This window comes from Trifolium pratense, linkage group LG2, assembly GCF_020283565.1.
Source record: "Trifolium pratense cultivar HEN17-A07 linkage group LG2, ARS_RC_1.1, whole genome shotgun sequence".
NCBI lineage: Eukaryota > Viridiplantae > Streptophyta > Magnoliopsida > Fabales > Fabaceae > Trifolium > Trifolium pratense.
The window spans coordinates 17,119,280-17,146,615 of NC_060060.1; the positions used below are offsets into that span (position 1 = coordinate 17,119,280).

The 27,336-nt window shown below is 31.3% G+C and overlaps 2 protein-coding genes across 10 annotated transcripts; one reads left to right on the forward strand and one right to left on the reverse strand.

The window, feature by feature from the left end:
• Positions 1 to 337: 337 nt before the first annotated feature.
• LOC123908101 (BUD13 homolog) lies at positions 338 to 9,292 on the reverse strand. Of its 9 annotated transcripts, none has more exons than XM_045958625.1 (10): positions 8,883 to 9,255; positions 7,414 to 7,556; positions 5,485 to 5,694; positions 4,525 to 5,272; positions 4,150 to 4,214; positions 3,770 to 3,831; positions 2,349 to 2,452; positions 1,022 to 1,094; positions 738 to 918; positions 338 to 625 (listed from the first exon to the last, which is right to left on the reverse strand). In XM_045958625.1, the coding sequence occupies exons 3-10, from the start codon at positions 5,666 to 5,668 to the stop codon at positions 540 to 542; spliced, it is 1,503 nt and encodes a 500-aa protein (XP_045814581.1). In that variant the 5' UTR covers positions 5,669 to 5,694; positions 7,414 to 7,556; positions 8,883 to 9,255; the 3' UTR covers positions 338 to 539. The 9 variants fall into 9 exon arrangements, with proteins under 9 accessions (XP_045814581.1, XP_045814580.1, XP_045814583.1 ...); XM_045958624.1 differs by lacking the exon at positions 8,883 to 9,255 and adding an exon at positions 8,004 to 8,116; XM_045958627.1 differs by lacking the exon at positions 8,883 to 9,255 and adding an exon at positions 8,004 to 8,110 and having other exon boundaries at positions 7,414 to 7,920.
• A 5,246-nt stretch (positions 9,293 to 14,538) lies between these two features.
• On the forward strand, positions 14,539 to 21,093 carry LOC123909760 (homeobox-leucine zipper protein HDG5-like). The gene is made up of 12 exons (XM_045960646.1): positions 14,539 to 14,710; positions 14,914 to 15,115; positions 15,243 to 15,418; positions 15,807 to 15,924; positions 16,567 to 16,758; positions 17,533 to 18,012; positions 18,093 to 18,194; positions 18,631 to 18,843; positions 18,919 to 19,087; positions 19,164 to 19,432; positions 19,586 to 19,681; positions 20,010 to 21,093. Exons 2-12 carry the CDS (start codon positions 14,972 to 14,974, stop codon positions 20,472 to 20,474), a joined length of 2,424 nt encoding a protein of 807 aa, XP_045816602.1. The 5' UTR covers positions 14,539 to 14,710; positions 14,914 to 14,971; the 3' UTR covers positions 20,475 to 21,093.
• Positions 21,094 to 27,336: the final 6,243 nt, after the last annotated feature.

A 27,336-nucleotide genomic window follows, 5' to 3' on the forward strand; every position in this document is an offset into this window, starting at 1 on the left:
TCAATTTCAATCTTCTTTATAAAATGTAAGTTATAAAATGTTTTGTGGTTATTGAAAAAAAGTTATTTGATTGAGTAAAGAAGATTGAAATTGAGAATTAAATAGCTTAAATGAAAGGTGAATTATTGGGAATTAAATAGCTTAAATGAAAGGTAAATTTGGAATTTATTTGCCAAAATATAACTGCTTGTCTTAACTCAAAAAAACAATGTCACTTTAAAACTTAAACTACACAAACAGTTAAATTAGTTAACATTACTTGGGGAAAAATCCTGGTCGATACTACTACAAATAAGTATGGCTCATCCACTAATACACTTTCAATATGAAACCCAGGTTGACAAAAAATTTCCTCATTTTTCTGCAGGATTAGAACAATGAAGAAAACTATGGCTCATCATTTTCCATAATTAACATGAAAACATCATATTAAAATCTTTACAAACATGCCTCCCAAATGTGGCCCCCTGAGTACACTTCGAAAATATGCCAGATCAACCATACTTTGTTTGAATGTTGTTACAATATAATGTAAGTTTTCACATATCAGAGACAGACCAAAGATAAGCCTCTTTGTCTGTAGCTTGTCTCTCATTCATCCTCTTAAACAATGCCTTCTCGAACCCTACGAACGGAGAAAGAGGTCAAGTCGATGATTTAGAATAGTTTCCCAATATTTCTATAAATATGTGAATATAAAATCAAGGTATAAAAAACATGGCAAATATGAAACTAACCGTTACTACGATCAACACCATCCCAATGTCGTCCCGGCCGTATCCCATACCGATTTGGAGCGGCATCTAAACCTCTCTTCAACCAGCTATGACTTGGAATCTCTTGAGGAACAACAAAACCAGATTCCCTCATTTTATCACTATCCCCCAAGTTCGGCAGAACAGGCTCTGGATATTTTTTCTGCACAAATGATAATTGACACAAAAAAACATATTAGTCATCAGAACAGATCAAACTCCTATATCATCACAAGTGTCCAGCAGTAAGAGTTGCATCGCATTACCTTTACTAGATGGGCCATAGGATCACCCCATCTTATCCTCTCCTTCAGTGACCTGTCAAGTTCAGGATCATCTCTGAAAAGAAAACAAAGAATGCATTATAAGAGATAGAGAGAAGAGAAGGAAAAAGAAATCTTTAAAATGATATCAAACTCACGCAATAAATACCAAAATCATGACTGTTTTCTAACTTTCAATAACATATTAACAATTTTATAAATAAACTTTCATACTGTCAGTCTGTCACAGAAAATTAGGTAACTTTTAAAGACTGGCACAAAGAGTTGACATTTACTACAGAGGCCTAACTAGAACAGCAAATATTAGATAGCAGGTTCAACAATAGTCATTGAACTTGAATGGTATCGGTTTCTTTGACCATTTTGAACAAGATTTTTATCATTTTGAGAACATTAGTATCAGTGCAAAATGTGATAGACTCGTATACATCTGAACAATTAAAACATCTATTAAGAATATGATAAATCAATCATCACTTTAGTGTTATGTCAACTAAGTGGATTAAAGCTCAACTCATGAAGACTGTTAAAAGAGAATTAATAAGCAAATTGATAGATTATTTTCTCATAGTCAGTAAAGACGGTCATTCATTTTCATTTATAAAACAAATCTAACCAATTCTAACAGCCCAGAGCCTGCGTGTCAAAATTTACCGAGTAAATACAAATTGCTTGTCTACATCAAGCTCTAGTTGTTGCATGCTACCAGATTAGGTTTAACAAGTATATGTGACCAAGCACATGACTTGGTCTAAAACTATGGTGTCAATACTGCCGCTACAGCGGAATAGCGTAGCAGTGGCAGGGTTCAGCGTTCCACCTTCAGCAGTGGAGGTTGTTGCAGCCGCAAATTGCAGCCATCCCATTATCTGTTATACCGCCAAAGAAATCTAGACTCACTACAGAATACCGCTAAAGAAATCTAGACTCACTACAGATGTGGCTAATGGAGATGATGAGTTGGAGGTGGAAAAAAAAGAGTTTGAATCAAGTGATGAAATGGCCTGTCATTTTGTTTACTTTTAGAACTTGATTTTGTCATTTTGATGGGAAATGGCAAATTTTATAATTATTAAGTATGATTGTCCCTTTAATTTTGTCTTTTTCTGTTTATTTTAGTATTTATGTATCTTTTTGAAATTTTAGTTTAATTTGTACATTACTACATTGTTTTTTAGACTTCACAATAGTGGCTATCCCACTATCCGCTATACTGCTATAGATTAAATACATGACACGTAATAGGTTACTGCAGGAATTAAGATAACAGATTTAAGACAATGCACAACACTATTTTCTTTCTATATACCTGGTCCGAGCAAAAGGTTTTTCTTTCTGAACCTCTAGTTCCTTTTGCCTAGCCTCAGCTTCTCGCTTTTGAGCCAAGCCTTTGCCCCATTCTATTTGAATCTCCTGAAAGTCAAGAAGATAGCCAATAACTCAACTTGCTATTTTTCTTAAGATAACACGAATAACATCAATGTTAAAACATCTATACGTATAGCTTTCATACTTCATTTACACTATAGGAACAAAATAACTAAACAAATATAGATGGTTTCTTGTCTTCTAGATGAAATATAGGTAGAATTATATATTTTTACACAGCATTAATAAAATTATCATTCAGCTAACATGTGTACATGTACACATAACTTACACTATATTCTGTAAGGAAATCTTTATATAACTTTCACTCTACGACGACAAACCTACTTTCAGTTTCATGAATATATTTGATATAGTGTTATAATGAATGAACAACTACGCATGACAAGAAATATTTAAGAATGAAATCATGAGACATCAGAGAGAAAGTTGGGAGTTGGGACATATCATTCATAGTAATGCTCAAAAACTATCTAGGCAATCATCTTGATATAAATAACATGCAGAATTGTGTATTGGTAATTTTAATTTGCAGATAGTCCTTTAGGAAAATCTCAGTATGTGAACATATCCAAAACAAGCAAGTATCTTTCTAATCACTCATATTACATAAACAAATCTTGGATCTCAAAAATGGTATAGAGTTAATAATAATTTTGGTCCCTCTAGTTTGAGCAATGTCTGGTTTTTTTTTTTTGAGCAATCTCAGTCCCTCAAGTTTTAATTGTTACAATTAAGCCCTTCCATCCCTTTTCATTTACTTCAAACTCTCAAATTCTCATAATCTATTAAAAATTTCACAATTTGAATTGATTAAATTGTTTTAAGCATTTCACTAAAAAATTGACAAATATTCTTTTCTCAAAATCCTAATCTCCGCATTCTACAAATTTAAAAGGGTCATGTTAACATGTGCTATTGGGGCACATGATAAGCTATCCAAATAAAGAAAATCTATATTAGACTCCTTAACAGGGCACATGTTAACATTTTCCAATTTAAAATACCAAATTATTATACATTATTTCAAAAAATATATACCAACTAAAATATCAAATTTAACCAAACAAAAAAATTCAGAAATTTTCTTTTCTCGAAACCCTAATCTCACGTTCTACAAATTCCAAACTAGAGGGACTAAAAATCACTCGAAAAAAAAACTAAAGGGATCAAAACCACACATAGCTCAAACTACAAGGACCAAAAATGTAATTAAACCAAGAATATATTCATTTATCTACTCCTAAATAATATGCAGCCAATTGCATACAGGTAGTATACAGAAAGCTACATCCAGATAAGAAACACAGTGCTAGACAAAATATACAGTACACAAAATACCTTGGGCTTTTCTTCTACTTTCTGTTTTGACTTTACGTATTCCTCTTTGGTAATGCGTGCTCCTGCAAAAAAATTCAGCTAGATTGAGTAACTCATCTTATCACAAAATGATATTGACCCAAAGAAAAAGTGTATATGTATTTTTACTAAGGAAAAAAAATTAGTTACAGAATAATGTCTGTCTATAATCCTAAAGCTAAGCTCCCCTTCCCTCACTCCCTGCACGTGTATTCCCTTCACTTAGCAGTAACTTACTAGATATGCCATTCCCCCAGCCCATTGGTTCCTTCCACTCGGATTTTCTCTCTAGAGATCCCATCACAAAGTCATCCAATAGATTGGAGAGAATAACAAACTAAAAATTTACTTCAACTCCTTACCTTTGTTATCACGAAATACAGGTTCAGCGCCACGCCCACTGATGACAGGGTCCATCTGTTTAAGTCTGCATAAAGGAATAGATAATCAGAACATTTCCGTGGGCATAATAGCGATATAGATAAAGCTATTCTGTGACCTCTATTTAATATCTTCAGGTTTAAAAGAAATAGTTCTTGAAATGTATATTCTTATTGGCTTTATTTCTTGATTAATGAATTATAATATTGATGGTGGAAAAAAAAATTTAAGGATTTGTACATAGACAAGAAAATAATATAGAACAAGATTATGGCATGAATATTAATGAGAATTTAACTAGTACATAATAATATGTGCATGGAAAAAAAAAATCCTTATAACAATTGAACAATTACCTCAGCAAATCCTCCTTCTTCTTTTTGTCAATCTCTTCTCTGATATCCTTACCAGAAATCAAACCCGTCTTTCTTTCATTAACAGATGCTGGAATGGATAGCTCCTTCGATTTCTTCCTTGGTGGAGATAGGTCATGATCGAAAGATGGATGCGAACGACGAGAAACATCAGATAAACTCGATCTTGCAACACTATGCTGGCGTTTCCTCGGGGGTGAAAGGTCAGATGACACAGTTCCATGAAAAGTATCTTGAGAGGGAGAATCATGACGACCTCGTCTAGGTGGAGAAAGATCTTCCATATGTTGCCGTCGAGGAGGTGATCTATCACTATCTTCAAATTTTGATTTAGACAACCTTGGTTCACGAGCTATCTGATCTCTGTGTTTACGAGGAGGAGATAAATCAGAATTCAGTCCCTCTGAATGTGCAGGTTGTGAGTTACGTTCAGGTGATGGAGTGTCTTTGCATTTCAACTGCCGACGCGAAGAGGATAAATCAGCACCCGTTTTGTTAGAAGTGGAATGATTTAATTCAGGTTCTGGTGAAGGAGTGTCATTTCGAACCCTCTGCTTACGTGGTGGAGACATATCATTTGAGTCACCAAGATTCTCAGACTTAGAAGAAAGTGGAATCCAACCACTTCCATCCTCGGATATATCATGATAAGAACGCCTGGCCTTCAGCTGCTCAAGCCGCTTCATACGCTTTACTTCAATGTCTTCGTCAACTACCGGTTTCTCCTCATCTGCATCGACCAATAAAATAAGGTTATTACATTTTAAAAAAAGAAACAAAGCACAATAAAAAAAGAAGTAACAGCATGCTACAGAATAAATTTTCATTTTAAAAAAAACATCTTACAGGAAACCAAATAGTAAATTGAATAATACAGAAACAAATCACAGTATATTGTCTAACAAGAATATATATGTATATATTAATTTCTACATTATTTACCGGATGAGTTCTCAACATTTTCTTCTCCGAGATCCACGGGTTTCTGCCAGGCTGGATCTTCATCAACGACTAACAATCCAGATGCTTGTGGTAGAGTTTTCCTCTTCTTTTTCTTCTTTTTCTTGTCTTCTTCAGGGTTACTAACATATTTTTTTAGATAATCCTTCAATGAGTTAGATCCCATTGTTTAAGCCGCACCTTAGTACTTGCCTACATAATGTTAAATTCTATAAGGTGATGCTTAAAAGATAGAAAGATTGCTGTAGGAAAAAAGAAACAACATTGTATGAAATATCCAAACTAAACAGACACATCAATGAGTTCAACATTAGGTAAAGAATGCTGTAATAAAAATGAAACGAATGTATGTAACATATCATCTAAACTGAACAAACATCAACGAGTTCAACATAAAATTTACCACTCAAATTGACAAATACTAATATTAGAGGAGTAATCTGTAAATGTCATGTTTATAAGTTAACACTGTCACAAGGAAGAGCAATACATGAAATCTACTAAGGTGTGTTAGGAAGCGCATTTTCACAGCTTATTCAGGTTTATCCAATGACATAAGCACTTGTATAAATGATTGGGAGAACTTATGAAAGTAGTTTATAAAATGTCCATACGTTGTTATCATATTATTTCAATAAGCTTCTCAAGATAGCTTATGGAAACAATGTAGAACTTATCTAAAAACAGTGTAGCCATATTATCTCTTTGATTATCATTACAGAAATAACACATACATAAGCACTAAATTGAGTTGTTTACCCAAATGAATCTCAGAGCTTTAATAATGATCAAGGAAAAATAAGTAAAGGTCCAACCTAGCTATTCAACAATATGATGTCAAATGACAAAAGAGTAATAACCCTCCGATTCCAAGGGAAAGGGGTCATGGTAATCCAGAGTTCGACCGGAAGGTAAGTAAAGTCTAACCAAGAATTGTTCCACCCAAGAATCGAACTTAGACAACATTCTTAACCCATTTTTTGTTATATGACAACTCATCCATCTTCACAATCATATCTCTACACACATAGTAAACTTCAAAAACTCAGTCATCTACAATATTATAGGTCTTATAGTTGTTATGCAATAAAATATTTCTGAATTTTTTATAACAAAATTGACAATTGAAACATTCCTTAATTTCATCTACCCTAATTGAACACACTATGATTTCATCTCTAAGCTATGATTTGAATGCATATTGTCTTGTGCAGAGGGTTAAAATCAAAATTGAGAAGAAAAAAAAATACCTTTATCTTTTACAAAAACCGATCTGTAGTAATAACCTTCAAACTCGAAAGTCGAATTAGCTTATAGGGTTCGTTCCCGGTGAGCCCTATCCGGTTGCCGGTTGCCGGCACTACGATTGTATCTTCTGCTTCGGCCCTCTTAGCGCCTATTTGATTTTTTTTTCCTTACTCTCTCAAATATAGATTTCTTATTGAAACTTTCTAACCACACCCCAAAACCTAGTTACACCCAATTTTCATTAATATTTAATTATAATACCAAAATTACCCTTCTTTATATAAATTTTTAGAAACTGCTTTTTATGCTCCTGTTTCACGCTCTCTCTCTCTCGTAAATCTCTCATTGATGTGTTCTCTCACAATCTCACAGACTCCATTAACATGTCATTAATATCAATGAAAGATTTATATTTTTGTTTATGTTGAGTGGTTTTATATTTGATAGTTTTTTTTATCTAAGTTGTATGTCAACCTATAATCACAGTACCATTCTTAATTCTTTATTTTTGATCATGTATTTGCTGCTATTATTATTTGAATCAAATAAATAATTGTTAGTTTTTTGGTGAATTTGCGATTATAATTAGATTTTTTCTAATTACACCCCGAATTGACCAAAATACCCTTAGAATAAATTAAATTTTCAATGTTATCCAAAAACCTGTTTCTCGCTTTCTCTTCCATTCTCCTTCTCGTTAAAACTCTCAAACCACCGTAGCTCAAACCGCCGTCGTCGCCGTGGCCGTTAATCTCCGCCGCTCAAATCTTCGTCACGTTCCTCCATCTCCACTGCTTCAACTCAATCTGAAAGGTAAGTTTTCGTGTTACCAATTCATCTGCGATTTATTTGAGTTTGATTGTGAATATGCTGCAAATTCCTTATGAAATTATGTTGATAAGTTCCTTCATGATTCTGGTTTTGTTTTTGTATTTTCTAATAAGCTACAATTCGAATTTGATTGATTTGTGTTTTGATATTCTGATTTACAAAAGGGTCAGCGTGAATTCATTTCACGTATTAATTTATGTAAACTGAGTTTGCGTACAAATCAAATTATTCAATTTTTCTTCGGTTTGTTGCCCAACTTAACTTGATTATGCATGTAATTTGTTGGAGTCAGACTAAATCCAAGTCCTTCCCAATTGATGTCAACTTGATTATTTTCACCTATACCATTGCATTTACATACAAAAATGGGCTATCAATGAATTTAACATTGATAGCAATAACTTTTAAAAGAAAAGTTGTACCTTTGACCAACAATGAACCAATCGTTTGTCCTTGCACACTTTGCACATTCTTTCAATTAACCTTCAATTATGTTAGCTCCTTAGGAAGGTGACATTCATACTACTAGTGTGGTAAACATGAAAGAAATTTAGCAAACTAAGTTAATTGTTTGTCTCAAAGCAATTCTTGTCTCTTATTAGAAGATCGTATGAAATTAACATGCATATTGACCTTATTGAAAAAACCACTAACATCTTTGTGAGTCTTAGCAACAATTGAAGTTGATGGACGAAACAATGCACATAATAAGCAGATGGATTCTCATTTTGGATTAAAGTTCTCAAACCACCAAACTTGTTTCTTTAACACTTACAATGCCAATAAATCTTTCTTTTAATTCAATATAAAATGGCTCATATATATAGCCTTCTATTGTTGTATCTAAGCCAATTTCACATCCAAACCCGTGACCATATCATAATGCAATTCTTCTAACTTTGAAATTATAATTCAGTGAGGTCTAGTGGAACTTATGAAGCACGGACACTAACACGTCGACACCGATAATAATTTGGAAAAATAACACAATTCAATGTAACTATAAGTGTCGGTGCTTCAATTCAAAGAGTGGAACTCATATTAACACTTGCATAATATAGCAGGAGCAGGACACTACCCAAAAAAATAACCATATCACCAACACCAAAAACACACTATCAAAGCTAGATGAACAAATCCAAGACATACAATAACCTACGGAACATAACAGATGAAAATCACAACTAAATACTATTGTTCTTCACACCAATTGATTATAAAGGAATTGAGAAAATAGAAGTTTTAGGGTTCAGCTGAAAAAAAGAGAATAGAATATGGAAAAATTGAAATACTCACTTTACCTTAGATTTTCAATCTCAAGATTGAGGATTTGAGGTTGACACTTTGATTTTGCTTATTTGAGAATTGAGATTGAAGATGTGAATCCTTTTTGCTCGATTGTTGGAAGTTTTAGGGAAGAAAGAAAATCAAATTTGATGGATAGGGTGAGCGATGATGATGATGATGATGAAGAGGAAGAGAGAAAGGGGCAATTTTATTGTTGCTAGAGAGAGAGAGGGAACCGACGATGAAATGGAGGCGGCGTGTGGCGGTGGTGGTGTGCGACGGTGGTCTGGTAGTGCTGTGGCAGCGCGGTGGGAGAAAGAGGTGGTGACGTTTATATCGGCAGTTGTGTTTTTCACTTTCTTTATTCTTCTTTCCTTTTTCCTTTTTTTTTAATTTGCTGAAATATAGAGTGTAACTGGAACGTAAATAATATTAACAGTTAATTAATAAATCAAATGTTATTTGTATATCATAATAATCATTGTATTATTACGATTACAACATTTGATTTTTTTACTTTAAACTTTATTCACTTTAGAGCATTTAAATCCAAATCCTGCAAGATATATCCCTTAGTCATGCGGTAAAAATTAGACTTGATTTTACTCATAATATATTCACTCACACATGCAAATAATCATTCTCACATATGCGAAGAACACCAAACTTGATTTTCTCACATTTCGTGTTTATTTGCACATGCGAGTTATCCCTCTCGCATATGTGATGAACACCATAATTGATTTCTCTCTCATACTATGTTACATTTCCTCATTGATTAAGAAACTTTGTCCTAATAGTTTAGTTAAAGTAGACAACTCAAAAATTGGGCTTACCTATCTTACTCTTAATATCTCAAGTAACATTCTCGCTAGTTTCTCCACTTCGGGTAACCTTCACCAATATAACTACATTCCCAAAGTCCCACGCAGTTCATTGACCTTTTGGTTGTATAAGGAAAGTTTCAAAAGTTGAGTTCTCATTTTTTTTAAGTCGGCAAACTCAATTTCATGGTTGGGGTGAAATAGAAGTTAATATATTCCAACTAAATTTTCTCCATACGCAAAAGTAATTATCAACTATATTTTGCTTTATATCATAAGTCCAATAACACCCTTAGTGTTTTTCTCCTCAAAATACTCCTATGGTGTGTTTGTTTCGAGAGAAAGAAAGAAACACATAAACCATTTTATTCATTGATTTCCGTGTTTTTCTTTCTTCCATTATTTCTCTCAAACCAAACACACTCTTAACGATCCTAAGACCAAATCTATAGGCACTAGTAATGTCTTCCATCATGCATAAAATTATTTTTACTATTGGAACAATAAGTTTCTAACCATTTAATCAATATGTCACATTATATCTCATTTAATTCAGCGATGAGACTTATTAATTCAATAGTAAAAACAAACTTATACATAGTGCAAGATTTATCTCCTTTGTACATATTAATAAAAATATTTTTGCTTTAATGCACTTTTGATCCCCCTATTTTGAAAAACCTGAATTTTTTATCCCCCTATTTTAAAAACCAACTTTTTGATCCCCTATTTTAAAAAATCTGAACTTTTAATCCCCTATTTTAAAAGCCAACTTTTTGATCCCCTATTTTAGATTTTCTGAATTTTAGTCCCCCAACCCATGGAACCCTAAGAAATCAAAAACATAAATCATCACGCTCGTGTTAACATCATTTGTCTTTGTACGTTCCCTCTCAATCGTTCATTGACTTTGTTCTCAATCATTAATTTTTTGGGTAATTTATTGATTTTTGATTATATATATTTTTTGGTTAGTTTTTTAATTATATATATATATATATATATATATATATATATATATATATATATATATATATATATATATATATATGTATAGAGGTTAATTTTACTATTTTTTAATTATTATTAATTAATTATTTTATTGTTTAATACTTTTAAAACATTTGATGTAAAAAAATTAAAGACATGGAAACGTTTTGTCAACATGTACACTGCCACGTCACTAATGAGCTTGACACATCAGCAAAAATTTGACCAAGTTAAGTTCGGAGACTAAAATTCAGAAAAATCTAAAATAGGGGATCAAAAGTTTAGGTTTTTCAAAATACGGCGATAAAAAAGTTGGCTTTTAAAACAGGGGATCAAAAGTTTAGGTTTTTCAAAATAGGGAGATCAAAAAGTTAACTTTTAAAATAGGGGATCAAAAGGTCATATTTTTCAAAATAAGGGAATCAAAAATGCATTAAAGCCCAATATTTTTCTAAACATAGTACTACAATTATTGTACAATATCACTATTTCTAATTCCAACTATTGTAGAATATCACTATCCCTTTGAGAATTATCCCCCAAACACAAACATTACCCCTAACAAACAACTCTTAATTAATATCTCTAAACGCTCAATCGACAATTTCTACTTAATCACAATGTGCCCCTATTTGTTGCTTGTATCTATCTAACCCATCTTCAACCACATGGTATACTATAAAGTCCTTGTTTTAAACTAAAATATCCTTTTGAAAGCAACACATGTTAACATATTTGACCCAACCATAAACCTCAAACTTTGGCTATACCCTTTCTTCACCATCATATCATACTACTATAAAATTTAAAACCTCTTACAGCATTTCATAATTAAATTTCCAAAGCAATAAATCCATATGTCTAGTATCTATACCAAATTTAATTCCAAATTTTTTCAATAGTTTGTGTGGTCCCCCACTTGAAATTGACACCCTTGGATCTCACCGGTTTCAGTGTCAAAATTCAATAAATACAAGTCACTCTATACTTCTTCTGGGCCCATCACTATTTCCACCACCATGCAAGTCTCTGATGCAATGTGAATCGTTAGATTGTTTTTCGGGGTCCATTTATTAGAAATTAATGGTTGTGATCTAGTTGACCCTACTTCTACTCATGACTTCTGATTTCTTTCCCTTCAACGCTTCTATTCTATTGTAAGTCAATATTTATTTCGTTTGCTCTGTCTTCTATGGTGAAATTTTCCTACAAAAGATACCACTGTCAACAAAGCGCGTGTTGTACACTCGGACATATATAGATAGGAGTACTAATTCACAATTTTTTTTGGTTGTAATGTACTACGAGAATATGAAAAGAAACATAAAAATAAAAAGGAAATATGGTCCACGATTCCGCTAAATTAACAAATGTCGATATTATTAAATTGAACATTTCGGTATCGCACATTGTGCGTGTATTTTAGTAGTGTATATAACTTCATCTAAGACAAAAAAATGAAATATGGTCTATGTAAAGTCTACTAATAATGTCGAAATTATCATGTTGGACACATTCACCCGAATTTAAACTTATGATCTCAAATCTCAATTGTACATATGTTGTGTGTGTAAGTTTTAAAAAGTGTTTGTCACTTCGTTTCCATATAAAAAGAAGTGAAAAATGTCCCTGTGAGTATAGCTCAGGTGGTTAAGACTTAAGACATTACATGTAAAATACAGGGATCAGGGTTTGACTCCCGATACTTTCACTATTTCACTTTAAAAGTGAAACTTTAGCCACTAAACTACTTTACAAAAAACGTATTATGATAATATAATATTTTTCAAAAATGACAATTTAAATCAATTCAATCCAGGTTAAAAGAGAGGTAAAATTTGTATTATCTAGCATTTGATATAAATCTCATACTATATTAGTTATATGTTTGAGTATGACTCATAGTCGTAGATGAAGCCGACAGAGGGTAGCCACCACCATGAAATGGCTCACATGAATTTGTGTAATTAATCTGGACCGTAGTATTATATATATATATATATATATATATATATATATATATATATATATATATATATATTAATCTGTTTAGCATTTTCCTATATATATATATAGCACAAATTTCAATATATTTTTACCATATTGAGTTTCCTTAATTAATGTCACGAAGGCATTGATTATCATTTTCCATTCTTTTTTTTGTTATCATGATATTGGTACGAAGTTTTCACACATCTTTAGTGACGACTAATCTTTGTCGAAAACATGTGGGGCACACAAGATCGGTTATCCTCCTCCCAACCTAATTTTATCCATACACATAAGCTAGTAATCAAACCCGTAATCATATGCTTAAAGGACCAAGACCCTTACTATTTGGACAAATTCATTGCTCTTTTATTTATCATTTCCCATTTTTAATTTGCATGAACAATTTTGTCAACAAAAAAAAAATGCATGAACAAACAATGAGGAGAGGATCTAACTGAGTCACCAAAGAGAGCGTGCGGTTGAGTAGTTGAGAGAAATAAAAAGGTTTGACTTCTAGTAAGGTAAGCAAAGGAGAAAACGAGTGTGTGGGAAACGCAACGCAACGTATAGAAAAGCCATTCACAAAGCGCCAAGTGGAACGAAACAGCCGACGAAGTAAGTGGCGCTGATGGATCAGTTTTCTGTCCACCTACATTTACCGCCAACAGTAAATTATTAAATTCACCTACATTTACCGCCAACAGTAAATTATTAAATTCACCTATTTATTACGGTACTACTCCTTTACTGTATTTTATTACGTGGAGTGTTACTCTTTTTATTATTTATTAGTATTTTTTTTCCACATAATTTAATAATTTAATTGTTATAAATTTTACCCTTAAAGTGGATAAATAAAATGTTGCGTTCGAATTTCGACTTCTACATATAAAATGTGATATTCTTACCAATTTTTTTTTACAGGTTTATTCTTACCAATTAAATTAAACTAATGAAGATATTTACTTATTAATGTATAATAATAATAATAATATTAATAATAGGAGGAGTAATAATAATTTTAACAATTTTTTGTTATCATAAAAATTACACTGTAATTGTTATTCTATCTTTTTTAGTTTAATCTTGGTACACTATGAATACATCAATAAATTATAACAAATTTCATAATTCACTTAATAAAAATAGTAGTACATTGTATATTTTCTTTTTATACAAGTACATGGTATATTATATATATGCAGAAAGTTGATATTCCGAATCTAGTATTCTTTATTTATTCACTTTAGTGGATGAATGTCTACTCTCACTAAATGACTTGATAAAAAATTGTAACAATTAATATACCGGATATAATTTTAGAATCGATTAAAGTTAAACAATTTTTGTAATATCGATTAGTATAGGTTCTGTTTGGGAAGACCAATAAATTAGCTTATAGCTAAAAGCTCTGTTTGGTAACAGTTTTTAAAAAAGAACTTATAGCTTATTTTACCAGCTTATAACTTATCATCTTTTTTTCCAATTTTACCCCTATCATCTTACTTGAAAAAAAAATTAAATATTAGTTTTTTATGTCATTTCACACTTATAAGCTAGTTCAACTGCTAATTTTATCTAACACTACAAATTCAATCAGCTAGTTTATTCGCTATAAGTTAAAAAGGTAGTTTATAAGCTATCGGCTATAAACTCATCCACTATAAGTTAGCTTATCAGCTATCCATAATAAAAAATCTTTACTTAATTTTTTTTTTTTGATAAATCTTTACTTAATTTTTTAACTTAACATTTGTGTGAAAAATAGTGAAATGTAGATTCATAGGGATTATTACCGTAAGAAAATGAATGATAATAACACCATTTTATTACTATGATAAGTAACATAAGGTATAGTAATAACAATCTAGTCTATAGGATAAGGTAATGAATTAAACAAGCAAGAAAAGGGACCCTCTCACACCACATTGTCTCACTGTGCATAGTGTGTGTGAACAAAGATCTTCAAAAAGCTATCAAAACCATTCACTTCATTTTCAAAACCAGTTTCAGAAACCCTCCTCATGGTCCTTCTGGTAAACTCTTGAAAACTTTTTTATTTTTTTCCCACTTTAGCTTTGTTTTTTTCTTACACGTTAAAAAACTTCTGAAAGATTCTACTATCTACACAGATTCTACATCTTTGATACTGTCTTAGATTTTGGTTTTTTGTTGTCTGATCAGAATCTTTGTTTTACTATAATAATAAGAATGTTTTTTTTTTTTATGTTAACATCAGGTTTGGTTCAACTGAAGTAAAAAAGTTAAGAGTGTGTGTGCAGTGTGGTTAAGAAAAAATGTTTGGTGATTGTCAAGTTATGTCAACAATGGGAGGAGGAAATGTAGTAGTGAACTCAGAATCTCTCTTTTCTTCTCCGATCCATAACCCTAACTTCAACTTCATGTCTACCATGCCTTTTCAGCCGTTTTCTTCTTCCATGGTAATAATATTTTTTCTTTCTTCTGGTGCTCTTTGTTTTTCTGAACTTTCTCTTGTACTTTTTTCGTTTTAATATTTATCTCATTATGAGTTTTTTCTTCATTTTTTGTGTGGATGTTTTTGAACAGAAAGAAGAAGATGGAATGTTGAGAGGGAAAGAAGAGATAATGGATCAAAGTGGCTCGGGGAGCGAACAAGTTGAAGATAAGTCGGGGAATGAACAAGAGATTACTAATGAACAAGAAACTACGAAGAAGAAACGTTATCATCGACACACTGCTCGCCAGATCCAAGAAATGGAAGCGTATAATCACAATCTCTCTCGCTATATATTTCTTTTCCTAGATCTCTCTTTATGTCTATTATTTTAGTCCACACGCAACCGTCCATAGTTTTAAATTGCAGTTGCGACCTTTTGTTATCCATAATATTATGACCTACCTAGTATGGTTGCATTGGTTGTATTTCAGTTGTGGAGACATATACTCATAAATAAAAGTCCATAAATAAAAGTCACAACGTATTTAGCTTAAATTAATCTTAAATTTGAACAAAATACGTTTTGACTTTTACTTATATTTAAGATTGGAAAAAATAAAAATATGAAGTGTTGCATATTTTTTTTTCTTTTTTTAAACCCTAGAAAAAAAATTTAAGGTTAATTTTTTTTTCATGTGTAAAATAATGTGCAGATTATTTAAGGAATGTCCACACCCAGATGATAAACAAAGACTGAAACTAAGCCATGATTTGGGATTAAAACCACGGCAAGTTAAATTCTGGTTTCAGAATCGTCGAACTCAAATGAAGGTACACAAGATAAAGAATCAAGAATAATTAAACTTTAATTACTACAAAGCTTTTCAACAACTTTCCATTAAAATGTTTATTCTTCTTTTCCTCCTTCTTGTAAAAGAACCCTAAACTATGCAAGATCTTTATTTATTAGAACTATTAAATTAAATGAAGCACGTTTCCCAAAGAAAACGCGTTTTCTTTTGGTTTCTTGCATTAAAAATTTTCTTGAGGTATGAATGAAGAAACATGTAGTAATAGGGAACTTAGGGAAGTGATAAGAAAAAAGAGTTTTGGTTTGGTTGAGTTATGGTGATTATTGGTGTTGTCCATCATATACAGTCTGTATTCCATTAATGTAACGCATTAAACGTTACCTGTCACATGTGGTCTCTAAACGTTACTCATATTTATTGCTATATTTCATCATTACTTTACTAGGGTTACATTACAATTCAAAGGAGTTTTCGTTTCTTCATTAATTTTTCAAAACCATTTATTTATTGTTATTATTATTCTTAGAATAGTAACGTAGTACTAATGTACTATACGGTTGATTAAATATTGATAGTAAATTTATAATAAATATTTTTATTAATTTTGTGAAATATTATTACTAATATTCTTCTTATTTATTTATTTATTTATTTATTATAGGCACAACAAGATCGTTCGGATAATGTGATACTTAGAGCAGAGAATGAGAATTTAAAGAATGAGAACTATCGACTACAAGCGGCTTTACGTAATATTATGTGTCCTAATTGTGGCGGGCCATGTATAATGGGTCCTGATTTGGGTTTGGATGATCATCAAATTCGACTTGAAAATGCCAGGTTAAGAGAAGAGGTAAATATATTTTGTTAATATTGAAAATCATAAAGGATATATATCTTGTATGTATCTTAAGATTTTGGAAAATAAATAAAAAGGATTTTAATTAAAACTTCATTGATGCAATTAAGAATTAATAATTAATAAATTAAAAGAAAAAAATAGTTTAATAATTGAAAGAAAGATAGTTTAATAAAAACTTCATTGATGCAATTAAAATGCAATAGAAAAAAATGATACTAATACTTTCATTTGTTTCGTAAAACAACTTATAATTGAATTCAATAATTCTCGCATTTTTAAATGAATAATTAGTCTTTTGAGTTTTGACTATATGAATTTTCATCAAATTAGTCAATTGCATCTTCAGAGTAGAGTTTATGAGATGAATTTTCATATACTTTTGTTTAAGACTACTCCTACGTACTTACTATTTTAATGTACTTTGAAATAAATTGAATGTTTACTAGTTGATTTTTCATTAACAATTTATATCACTTGCTTGAGCCTCTAAAATAAATTGATTATACCAAATGGAAACAAATTCTAATACCTTACTACTTTTTTGGAAAGGAAATAATACCTTTACTACTAAAAAATGTTCAAATAGCGACCTAAATTTAGAAACCACCAAACACAAAATCAGTTTCTAATTTGATCGTTAAATGTTAGCTACATCAAATTTAGTGACTAAAATTATTTTTTGGTTTCGAAATTTTGTCGTTATTATTTCAACATTTTTTAATTAATCGACAATGAATTGATTCTAAGAAAGCGATTATTTTGCAGCTAGAACGTGTATGTTGTATCACATCAAGATACACCGGTCGCCAAATTCAAACAATGGCACCACCTCAATCTCTTATGCAACCATCATTGGACTTAGACATGAACATATACCCAACAAGACACTTTTCTGATCAATTAATGACACCATGCACTGAAATGATTCCTGTCCCTATGCTACCACATGAACATTCACATTTTCAAGAGGGTGGTCTCTTATTATTGGAAGATGAAAAATCACTTGCAATGGAATTTGCAGCTTCTTCTATGGCTGAACTTATTAAGATGTGTCAAATGAATGAACCGCTTTGGATTCGTAACGGTGAAAATGAAAGGGAAGTTCTTAATTTTGATGAGCATGCTAGGCTTTTTTCATGGCCTTTGAATCTTAAGCAAAGAAGTGAGATGAGGACTGAAGCTACACGTGATTCTGCTGTTGTTATTATGAATAGTGTTACTCTTGTTGATGCTTTTCTTGATGCTGTAAGTTTTTCTTTTTCTTGAATTTTTCAGCATTGTTTTAGTATTTTGCATTTGTTTCTTATGAATTTTGTGAATTTTAGCAAAAATGGATGGAATTGTTTCCAACAATTGTTGCTAGAGCAAGAACTGTTCAAATTATAGCTTCTGGTGCTTCTGGTCATGCAAGTGGGACTCTTCAGCTGGTAGGTGTTAATTACCGCTTCAATATCGCTGCAGTTTAGAGTTTCGCTTATTATTCGAGAAATTGTTGTGCTCATAAGCTTGCTTCTTTTGATATTAACCACTTTATACTTTCATAATGCCGACTCTTCAGACTATAGACATGTCTAAGTGTCTGACACATGTGGTTACATTAGATGTTTGAGTGTCTGACAGATTAAAGACATGTATGTTTGAGTGTCTAACACGTGTGGTTACATACAATCACTTACATTTTATGAAATTGTTATCGGTGTTTTCATATCAATGTCTATTTTGTGTTTGGTGTTCGTGTTTGTGTCAGTGTTTCATATCCGTCTCCTTGCTATGTGATGTTTTTTTTTCATACTATTTTGGTTTTGAAAAAATCACTATGTACTTGAATATTGTATGAACACTAACCTTGCATTTTTTTTACAGATGCATGCAGAATTCCAAGTTCTTTCTCCATTGATATCAACTAGAGAGACTCATTTTCTTCGATATTGTCAGCAAAATGCAGAGGAAGGAACATGGGCCATTGTTGATTTTCCTGTTGACAGCTTCCAACAAAATTTTCACAATTCTTATCCCAAATACTGCAGAAGATCTTCTGGCTGTGTCATTCAAGATATGCCAAATGGCTATTCAAGGGTACAAAATTAGTCCTATTTTTAATGCATTGTTACTATAATTTATCTTAGAAATTAATTTTAATCATGTATGTAGGTAACATGGGTTGAGCATGCAAAAGTTGTTGAAAAACCTGTTCATCAAATATTAAGCAACTATGTGTATAGTGGAATGGCATTTGGTGCACAACGTTGGTTAGGAGTTTTGCAAAGACAATGTGAAAGGGTTGCTAGTCTCATGGCTAGAAACATATCAGATCTTGGAGGTTTAATTTTCTTCTTTAACTGTAGAATCCGACGTAGAAACGAATTTTATATTTGACATTTTGTTTTGAATTGCAGTGATACCTTCTCCGGAAGCGCGGAAGAACTTGATGAAACTAGCAAACAGGATGATAAAAACTTTTAGTCTTAATATGACAACTTATGGTGGCCAATCATGGACTGCTATATCAGATTCACCAGAAGACACTGTTAGAATCACTACTAGGAAAATCACTGAGCCTGGCCAACCTAATGGTGTGATTCTTGCTGCGGTTTCAACCACTTGGCTTCCTTATTCTCATACCAAAGTCTTTGATCTCCTCCGTGACGAACGCCACAGATCTCAGGTAACCACAAGATACTTAAGATTGTAGAGAATCACAGTCAAATACAGATGGTGCGACTTCAATATCTTGATGTCGCGGACAAACTTGCCCTTGCTAACATATTTTAAAAACTCTATAACTATAAGTCACTTGACTATTTTTTTTAAATTCCAGATGGATGCACTTTCTAATGGGAACTCATTAAATGAAGTGGCTCATATTGCAAATGGTTCACATCCAGGAAACTGCATTTCCCTTCTTCGTATAAATGTAAGTTTCGATTCGAGGTGTATTAGACATAGAGTTCGTAAGTAATTATACATAGTAAGGCGAATAAATTGAAATTGTTTACATCAAAGGGTTATATCGCTTATATAACAAGTAAGTTAGGGACCAGGATTGGACGTCAATTACTGATTGGACGTTTGGGAGCAGTAACTGTGTGACGTAGTTAATGCGTGTAATCCAAATCCGTAAGTTAGTAACTAACTAGCTACTAACAATCTAACTAACTAACTATATCTCTAATAAGGCGAAATAATTCAATTTGTTAGCATTTATAAAAAAAAAAAAACTTATGATTTTCTTACACATGCAGGTTGCAAGTAACTCATCTCAAAATGTAGAGCTAATGCTGCAAGAGACATGCACAGATCAATCTGGAAGCCTAGTAGTCTACACGACAATCGATGTTGATTCGATCCAGCTAGCCATGAGTGGTGAAGACCCTTCATGCATTTCACTTCTTCCACAAGGGTTCATGATAGTACCAATGGTTTCATCAAACACTGAGACATCATCTGAACAAGGTGTGACAGGAACACCATCATCAACTTCTAGTGCTTCTGCTGCTGCTAACTCAGGTTGTCTTCTTATCATGGGAATGCAAGTTCTAGCAAGCTCAATTCCTTCTGCAAAACTTAACCTTTCAAGCGTCACGGCAATCAATAACCACCTCTGCAATACCCTGCATCAAATTGAAGGTGCTCTTTGTAGCACCACTAACAACAATTGCTTTGTTGGGTCTTGCAATGAACCAACCACTAGTGCACCTCCCAAGTAATGTTAACACCTTGTCCAAGTTATTAAAATTGTTCCTTCCCACTTTTGGATTATGGATTTGTAGAGAATATTGTACGAAAAAGTTGAATTAGCAACGGAAATTATTGACGAGAAAATATGAAATCTGTCTTTGTCACGTAGTCTGGTGACACGTGAATTAGAGACTGATTTTATTATTTTCGTCTCAAATTTCCATTGCTAATTTAAATTTTTTCCAAGTATGAGAACATGAATTTTAGTTAATTGAGTAGAGTAGTTAGGGAAGGAGCAAGGGCATGAGTGTTTTTAAATAAAGATGGATCTTTAGTAGGAATTAAGTATGGGGGGTGTATTAGTAAATTGAATTTGTTTAGAACTAATTGATGTGTGTTTTGTATTGGGAGTGAGAGTGTGGTAACATTGAGAAATAGTATTTTGATGTATGTGAGGAGGGTAGAGGGACTGAGGGAGTCAAGAGCGCACCAGATAATACCTTTGATTTTCTAGTAAGGCCGTCTCGTTTGATACGAGATGATGGTCTTACTAGTTAGGAAGGGTGGTGTGGTTCGGGTATTGACTCTTGTTTCTATGTTAGCCTCTACTATTCATTTCAATGTTTATGATCTTTGAACTTGAATCAATTTTACTAGTGTTTTGATTTCGTCTTCTTTTCTTAAATGTACCCTCATTTTCTCTTTGCTCTATTTAAGTCTCCAAATGATACCCACTTTGAGAATTGAATGAAAACTAAGAGAGGAGAGAAAGTAGTGTTCTTTTATTGATTAATGAAAAGGGAAAAAGTTGTTGATTGATACACTTATGAATCATCACTACTTATAGAACTAGTATACTAAGTTAGTTAACTTGAGAAACAAGTAACCAACAAACTAGTAACTAACTAACTAACAACCAAAGCAGTTGCTATAACTAACTGCAACTATGATCAATTACAAAACAACCCACTTGAACTTTGATCTAGAGACACTGACTTCCGCTTGCATCCAACCACTCTTAATAGTCCCACAAACTCCCAACTTTGCTGAAAACGCCTAGGCCCGTTGTGATCACATCACATGCATGAGCATGACGAATTAGCTAGTAAGAACCAAATTAAAATCACCCATGATTAACCATCTATTAATACTAATCGAGTAAGAACTAGCAACATGGTTTATCAATTCACAATTCAAAGCATTTTGCTTTTGACAAACTCTTTCACTTCAATTACAATATTTAAATATATGTAATGTATTTTTTGTTTCGGAAATTTAGTAAATGAACTTACTGATCCGAAACTTTAACTGTATCATAGAGAAAAATTTGAAAATTGTGAGACAAATGTTGTATTCGCAAATTCAGAGTAGTGGAATTTGGAAAATTATGGGGGGGGGGGGTATATTGTCTAGGTCGGAGTAGCAAGTAGAAAATTCTTTGGACAATATTCTGATGGACTTTATAACTACTAGATTGTTGTTGGGTCAATACCATAAAATCATTTGATGTTTGCTCTTTAGGCCCCCAAGATATCTTTTATACCCTAAAAAATCCAATTTTGCCCTTGATAAAAACTTCGGTTCACAGAAACCGAAGTATTTTCTAGTTCAAATTTTACTCATGCTAAACAACATTTATTTTAGTGTGTTAACATTTGTTTGTACACACTAACATGATTTTAGTCTTTGAAAACATACTCGAATAATTGATGATTTAATAATGAAAAAGTTCATGTTAACAAGTTTTCTTTTTCTAACAAGTAGTAACTAAAAAATTCATGCCGTCCAAAATATTTTTCTTGCATTCAAAGGACAATTCCCCCTTTCCCTTTTAATTGTTCAAAACGTATAATTTTCCTTGCGACGCAATTTATCTTTTAATTTGCGGCTCATATATATGTTCTCAAACTTTGCGGCCTTATGTTATTGTTAGGTAAATGAAAAAGGTGTTATATTAATTAGCTAAGTAGTGTAGAAACATGCATAATTAAAATGTCGTATAAGTTCGAGGTATGTGACTTAAGAAGTAAGCTTTAGGGGACACAATATAAAGGACAAGGGACCAAGATTTTCATTCCATATTTCCATGCCTAAGCATGATATATATGCATCACTTGTTAAAGGAAAAATAAAATAAAAAGATAGATGAGATAGTAATTGAAGCCCAACATCTAAATATGACATAGAAAGTAGAAAAGATTCTTTGAATGGAATGAGTATATGTCGTTTAGGCAATGGCCCCAAACAAGACAATTTGAGTAGTTTTTGGTTTTGATTTTGACGGATTCAACAACAAAAAATTAAGTCCAAGTCATTTGGTCTTTGTTTTGCCTAACATATATAAACACAACATCACTGTCTAAATAACGACTTAGTCAATGTTTCAAAGGTTTGTCAACGTTTTAAGCTCTTTGAAATTTTGAACCAATCTCTCTTATCTTAATATAAGACATTTATTCTAAACATGACGTCTTTACTAAAGGTTGAATTTCAATATGAATTCATATTAAAGGGTCAAGTAGCTTAATGATTGAGGTCTTATAAAATACCGTGTCTCTCATCTCATGATCATGATGGGTCACACTCACACATTAATATATTTTATGTATTGTTTGCTAACTTGTATGGTCATATTTATTTATGTTATCAATCAATAGGAAGAAAAAGAATTCAGACGTGGGAGATAACAAAGAGAAAAAAATAAAATAAAGAGGAAGTTATTGAGTACAAGGAGATTAAGAATTAGGAGTAGCTTAAATTGTCTTCTTCACTCAAATTTGAATTATCTATCTTTACGTTTTCTACTTTTGTATGTGTAATTTTAGGCAAAAAAGGAGAGAGCATTTGAAAAAATAAGGAGAAATGTGAAGAGAACAGACAAGAGAGAAAATGAGATAGATAGAACGAAAGACATGTGACTTTCCCTCCTTGGAGAATCGTTGTTCATCTTCACGTAGCGTGCATCTAGGTTCAATTTCTACAATATGTACAAAATTCTTCTCTAATATCATGTTAAATGAACTTGTTCTCATTCAAATAGTGAGCTCAAGGATGAGGGTGTGGATCACACATATATATCGCACAATCGAAAAATATCTACAATGTAAAACTTAAATACAACTTTATTATTAAGAAAATTGTTGATTAAATACTCATTTATCACATCACGTATTATTTGTGAAAATTTGACCTTTATTTCCAATGCACTCTCTCACACTGGATAAACTCTATATTAAATTAAACTTTTGTATTGAACATTATTCATCCTTACGTTTAGGGATGACAAAAATATCCATACCCGTAAATATCCGCGGATAAAATCTGCCACGGATACATGACGGATAATTTAATGGATATCTACGGATGAAATAAACGGATATTTTAATTACCCGATATTTAATGGATATGGATACGGATTTAAAGGTATTCACGCCCGCGGATATCCATACCCCTATTAAATAAGAAAATTACTTAAATATCTTTAGCTATTAAATATGAAAGAGACTTTTATATTTCGAATAATTTTGCGATGAATTTTATTTTAGTTATAAATATATGTATATTATTTTTTTTAAGAGAAATGTATGGATATTATATTAAGTTTTGGTAAAAAGAAGAAAAATGCATGTGGTGACATTGTTGTTAAATTGAAAGTGAAATGTATGAATATTATTATGTTATTTTTTTTACTTCTTTTAAGAAATTTTAGGTAATTAGAAAAAAAAAATTAAAAATTATCATCCATGGATATTTGTTAATATCCACGGATATCTCAAAACCCGCGGATTACCCGTTTAGTGGATACCCGCACGGATATGAAGCGGATACATATATCATAGTTATCTAATAAATTAAAGTGGACACGAATATTATATTATAATATAAAACTTTTATGAAAATGTTTATAATGTAAAACTTAAATACAACTTTCATATTAAGAAGATTGTTGATTAAATACTCATTTAGCAGAATATGTATTATCTGTGAAAATTTTACCTTTATTTCCAATACACTCTCTCACTATGGATAAACTATATTAAATTATACTTTTGTATTGAACATTATTCATTCTTACGATATAATGGATGACACTATTTATAAACGTATTTGAGACTCTGTCCACGTGTGTGACTTGGATTATTTTCTTATAGTAAACATCCAATTGGGCCAAGCCCAATATGTCAAGCGATAATTATTAGGATTGTGTTGTTTCTCAAACATTATAAAATTGAAGAAATTATGTGTTTATCTTAAAATGGAAAGAAATAAAAACATAGATAACTGATGTGTATAGGAATCAAGAAAATATCCCATAATATGAGTGGAAGAGGAGGGATGATCCAGCATCACATCAACAACCACAAGCCTCAACAGATTCTGAAAATGAAAATGACACTTTAACTTAAAAAAAAATGTTCAATTAACTTTGACAACTAATTTAAAATATCAAAATAATTCATTAAGAATCACAAATTCAATGCATTATAAAATTTATTCAAAACTTATACTAGTACATAATACTAGTACTTTTATGTGTGGCTATATTTAGCATCTTAGTTAGTAGTAACATCTACTATACATCCAAATTTTGGCCTTAGATTAGGTAAAACTATAACTAATACCGTTAGGTAATGATTTAATTCTATTCCATAATACACGAACATTATATAATTTTTTTTTTTGTACATAACGTAACTTCTAATAAATAAGTGACACACAAAAAATAAAAGATAACTTAAATTGGAAAGATCAAGATCTAGTAACAAACCCACAAAACTAAAACCATATTAATTTGGGGTGTTAGAATTTAATTTTTTTTTAACACAACTTAAGGGCTTGAATTGGAACTATAGAATATGTGATTTGAGAGGGAATAAAATAAGTGGGGCTAAGTTAAAGTGCTTTGTGAGCAGTGACTGCGCAGACAAAGGAACACTCTTTTCTTTTTCTAATTTCTTTTTTCCTTTTTTACGGTTGTGGTTATGATATCATTGATATATAAATATAATTTAGTAAAAAAATATATATAAATGTAACATATGGTTGGGTATTATAACCAAATAAAATATATATGGTTGGCTATTCACAATATGTAAACACAACCAAATGTGGACACAAAATATAGTTACAATATTGTGTACCACATTAAAGTTCAAAAGTGACTTCAACTTTTACTTTTAAGCTATTATTACGTGGTAGCTTCCTTTACCACAAATAAATCCTACCTTTCATAATAGCCATAAACAAAACCTTCATTCCTTAATTCCATGCAAATTCCTTTGTTTATTCCATTCCAAAAATGTGTGACAATGTATGCATCAAACTTCAAGGAATTTTATTTTTGCACATATTCTTAAAGATTCTTTACCTTTGTCGTACACATTATATATTTTTAGTCAAATTAATAGTAAAATAAAAAGTTTTAAAACATGTGGATAAATAAAATTTCAACAAAGAATATAAAAACAATTAATGGGTCTATCATCAAGTGAAAATTAAAATAATTGGGTCAGCTAGTGGGACATAATATAGCAGCTTGCTTGAAAAGGTTGTGTTCTAATAAGTCTTTTCCACCTTAGTAATTCACAAAAGTTTTTTTGTAAACTTAGTCATATTTTCTATCAACGGTGGGAACCATAAGCGATTAAGCACCGTGCTTTTTTGGTCAGAGAATAACGGTTTTGAGTAAGCTAGCTTTATACGTGTCTTAAGGTCATGTTTTTTTTTGTCCGAGTTGAACCAAATTAAACTTTAACGTACTAAAGTCAAATTCTTCTTTCAATCAAATTTGAAACCTTGTACTTATCTAATATCTATATCAGTGACATGTGTTTGATTTATCATAAGATATAGTAAATGTGATCAAATGAAACTTGTTGACTTTGAAAATTGTCTCTTTTCCTTTTTTTGTGGTTTTTCTTAATTAAAAAAAAAAAGTCTTATTAGTATTTAGGAAATCAATTGCTACTTTGGTTATGTTTGACAAAAATAGTGGAGGACTGATAAGCTAACTGATAATTTATAACTTATGGCTGATAACTGATAGTTTATAGTAACTGATAAGTTAATTGAAGTGTTTGGTAAAATTAGCGGTTTAATTAGTTAATAAATATAAAAAGACATTTTTAATTAAAATAGTATCGTCAATTTATTAATGTAATATATCTCTTATATTTTATTATTAATTAATTTGTGTATGATGAAATTTTATTTTAAATTTATTTTTATAGCAAGACCTTTTATGTTCTGACCTCAAAATTTATTTTATTTTATTTGTGTACAGTATACTTCTAAGTTCTAACCTCAAAACGCAAGTGTGTTAATTAATAAAAGAAAATTGATTATTATTAATTATTAATACTATAAACTAAAACAATTGTTAGTAATTAAAATTCAATATCACTGGCACCAAGAGAGCAGAAAATTCACTATCCATGACAAAAAGAAAAAATATTCACATGCATTTCATCAAAAAAAAAAATACTATGCATCCAACTGTTTTATTTGTAATTCAAAAGAATATGAGTGAGGAACATATGCAGGAAATTAAAAGTTTGTAAATGATAAAATCATTTGAAAAAATATATATAAATGGCAACGGCAATGTATTTATACATATGAAACATTTGTATTCTCAGGGTAAAAGTGGGTTTATATTAAAATAATACGGGTAGAATTGAAAGAAAAAATGATAAGTTTATAAGCTACTTAAAATAGCGTCTGGAAAATAAGTTATAAGTCAGTAAAATAAGCTATAAGCTCCTTCTAAAAATATTGTTACTAAACAGAACTTTTAGCTTATAAACTATAAGACATATGCTATAAGCTAGTTTTTTGTCTTGTCAAGCCTTTATATATTTTTTATGCAAATTTCCACTTTGTATTCTTTAT

Coding starts and splice junctions, on each gene's coding strand:
- LOC123909760 (XM_045960646.1), top strand. CDS start 14,972: ATGTTTGGTGATTGTCAAGTTATGTCAACAATGGGAGGAGGAAATGTA. Junction 16,759..17,532: donor ATGCCAGGTTAAGAGAAGAG/GTAAATATATTT, acceptor ATTATTTTGCAG/CTAGAACGTGTATGTTGTAT. Junction 18,195..18,630: donor CAAGTGGGACTCTTCAGCTG/GTAGGTGTTAAT, acceptor TTTTTTTTACAG/ATGCATGCAGAATTCCAAGT.
- LOC123908101 (XM_045958629.1), bottom strand. CDS start 5,668: ATGGGATCTAACTCATTGAAGGATTATCTAAAAAAATATGTTAGTAAC. Junction 5,273..5,484: donor AAATGTTGAGAACTCATCCG/GTAAATAATGTA, acceptor TGGTCGATGCAG/ATGAGGAGAAACCGGTAGTT. Junction 3,832..4,149: donor TGTATTTCGTGATAACAAAG/GTAAGGAGTTGA, acceptor ATTTTTTTGCAG/GAGCACGCATTACCAAAGAG.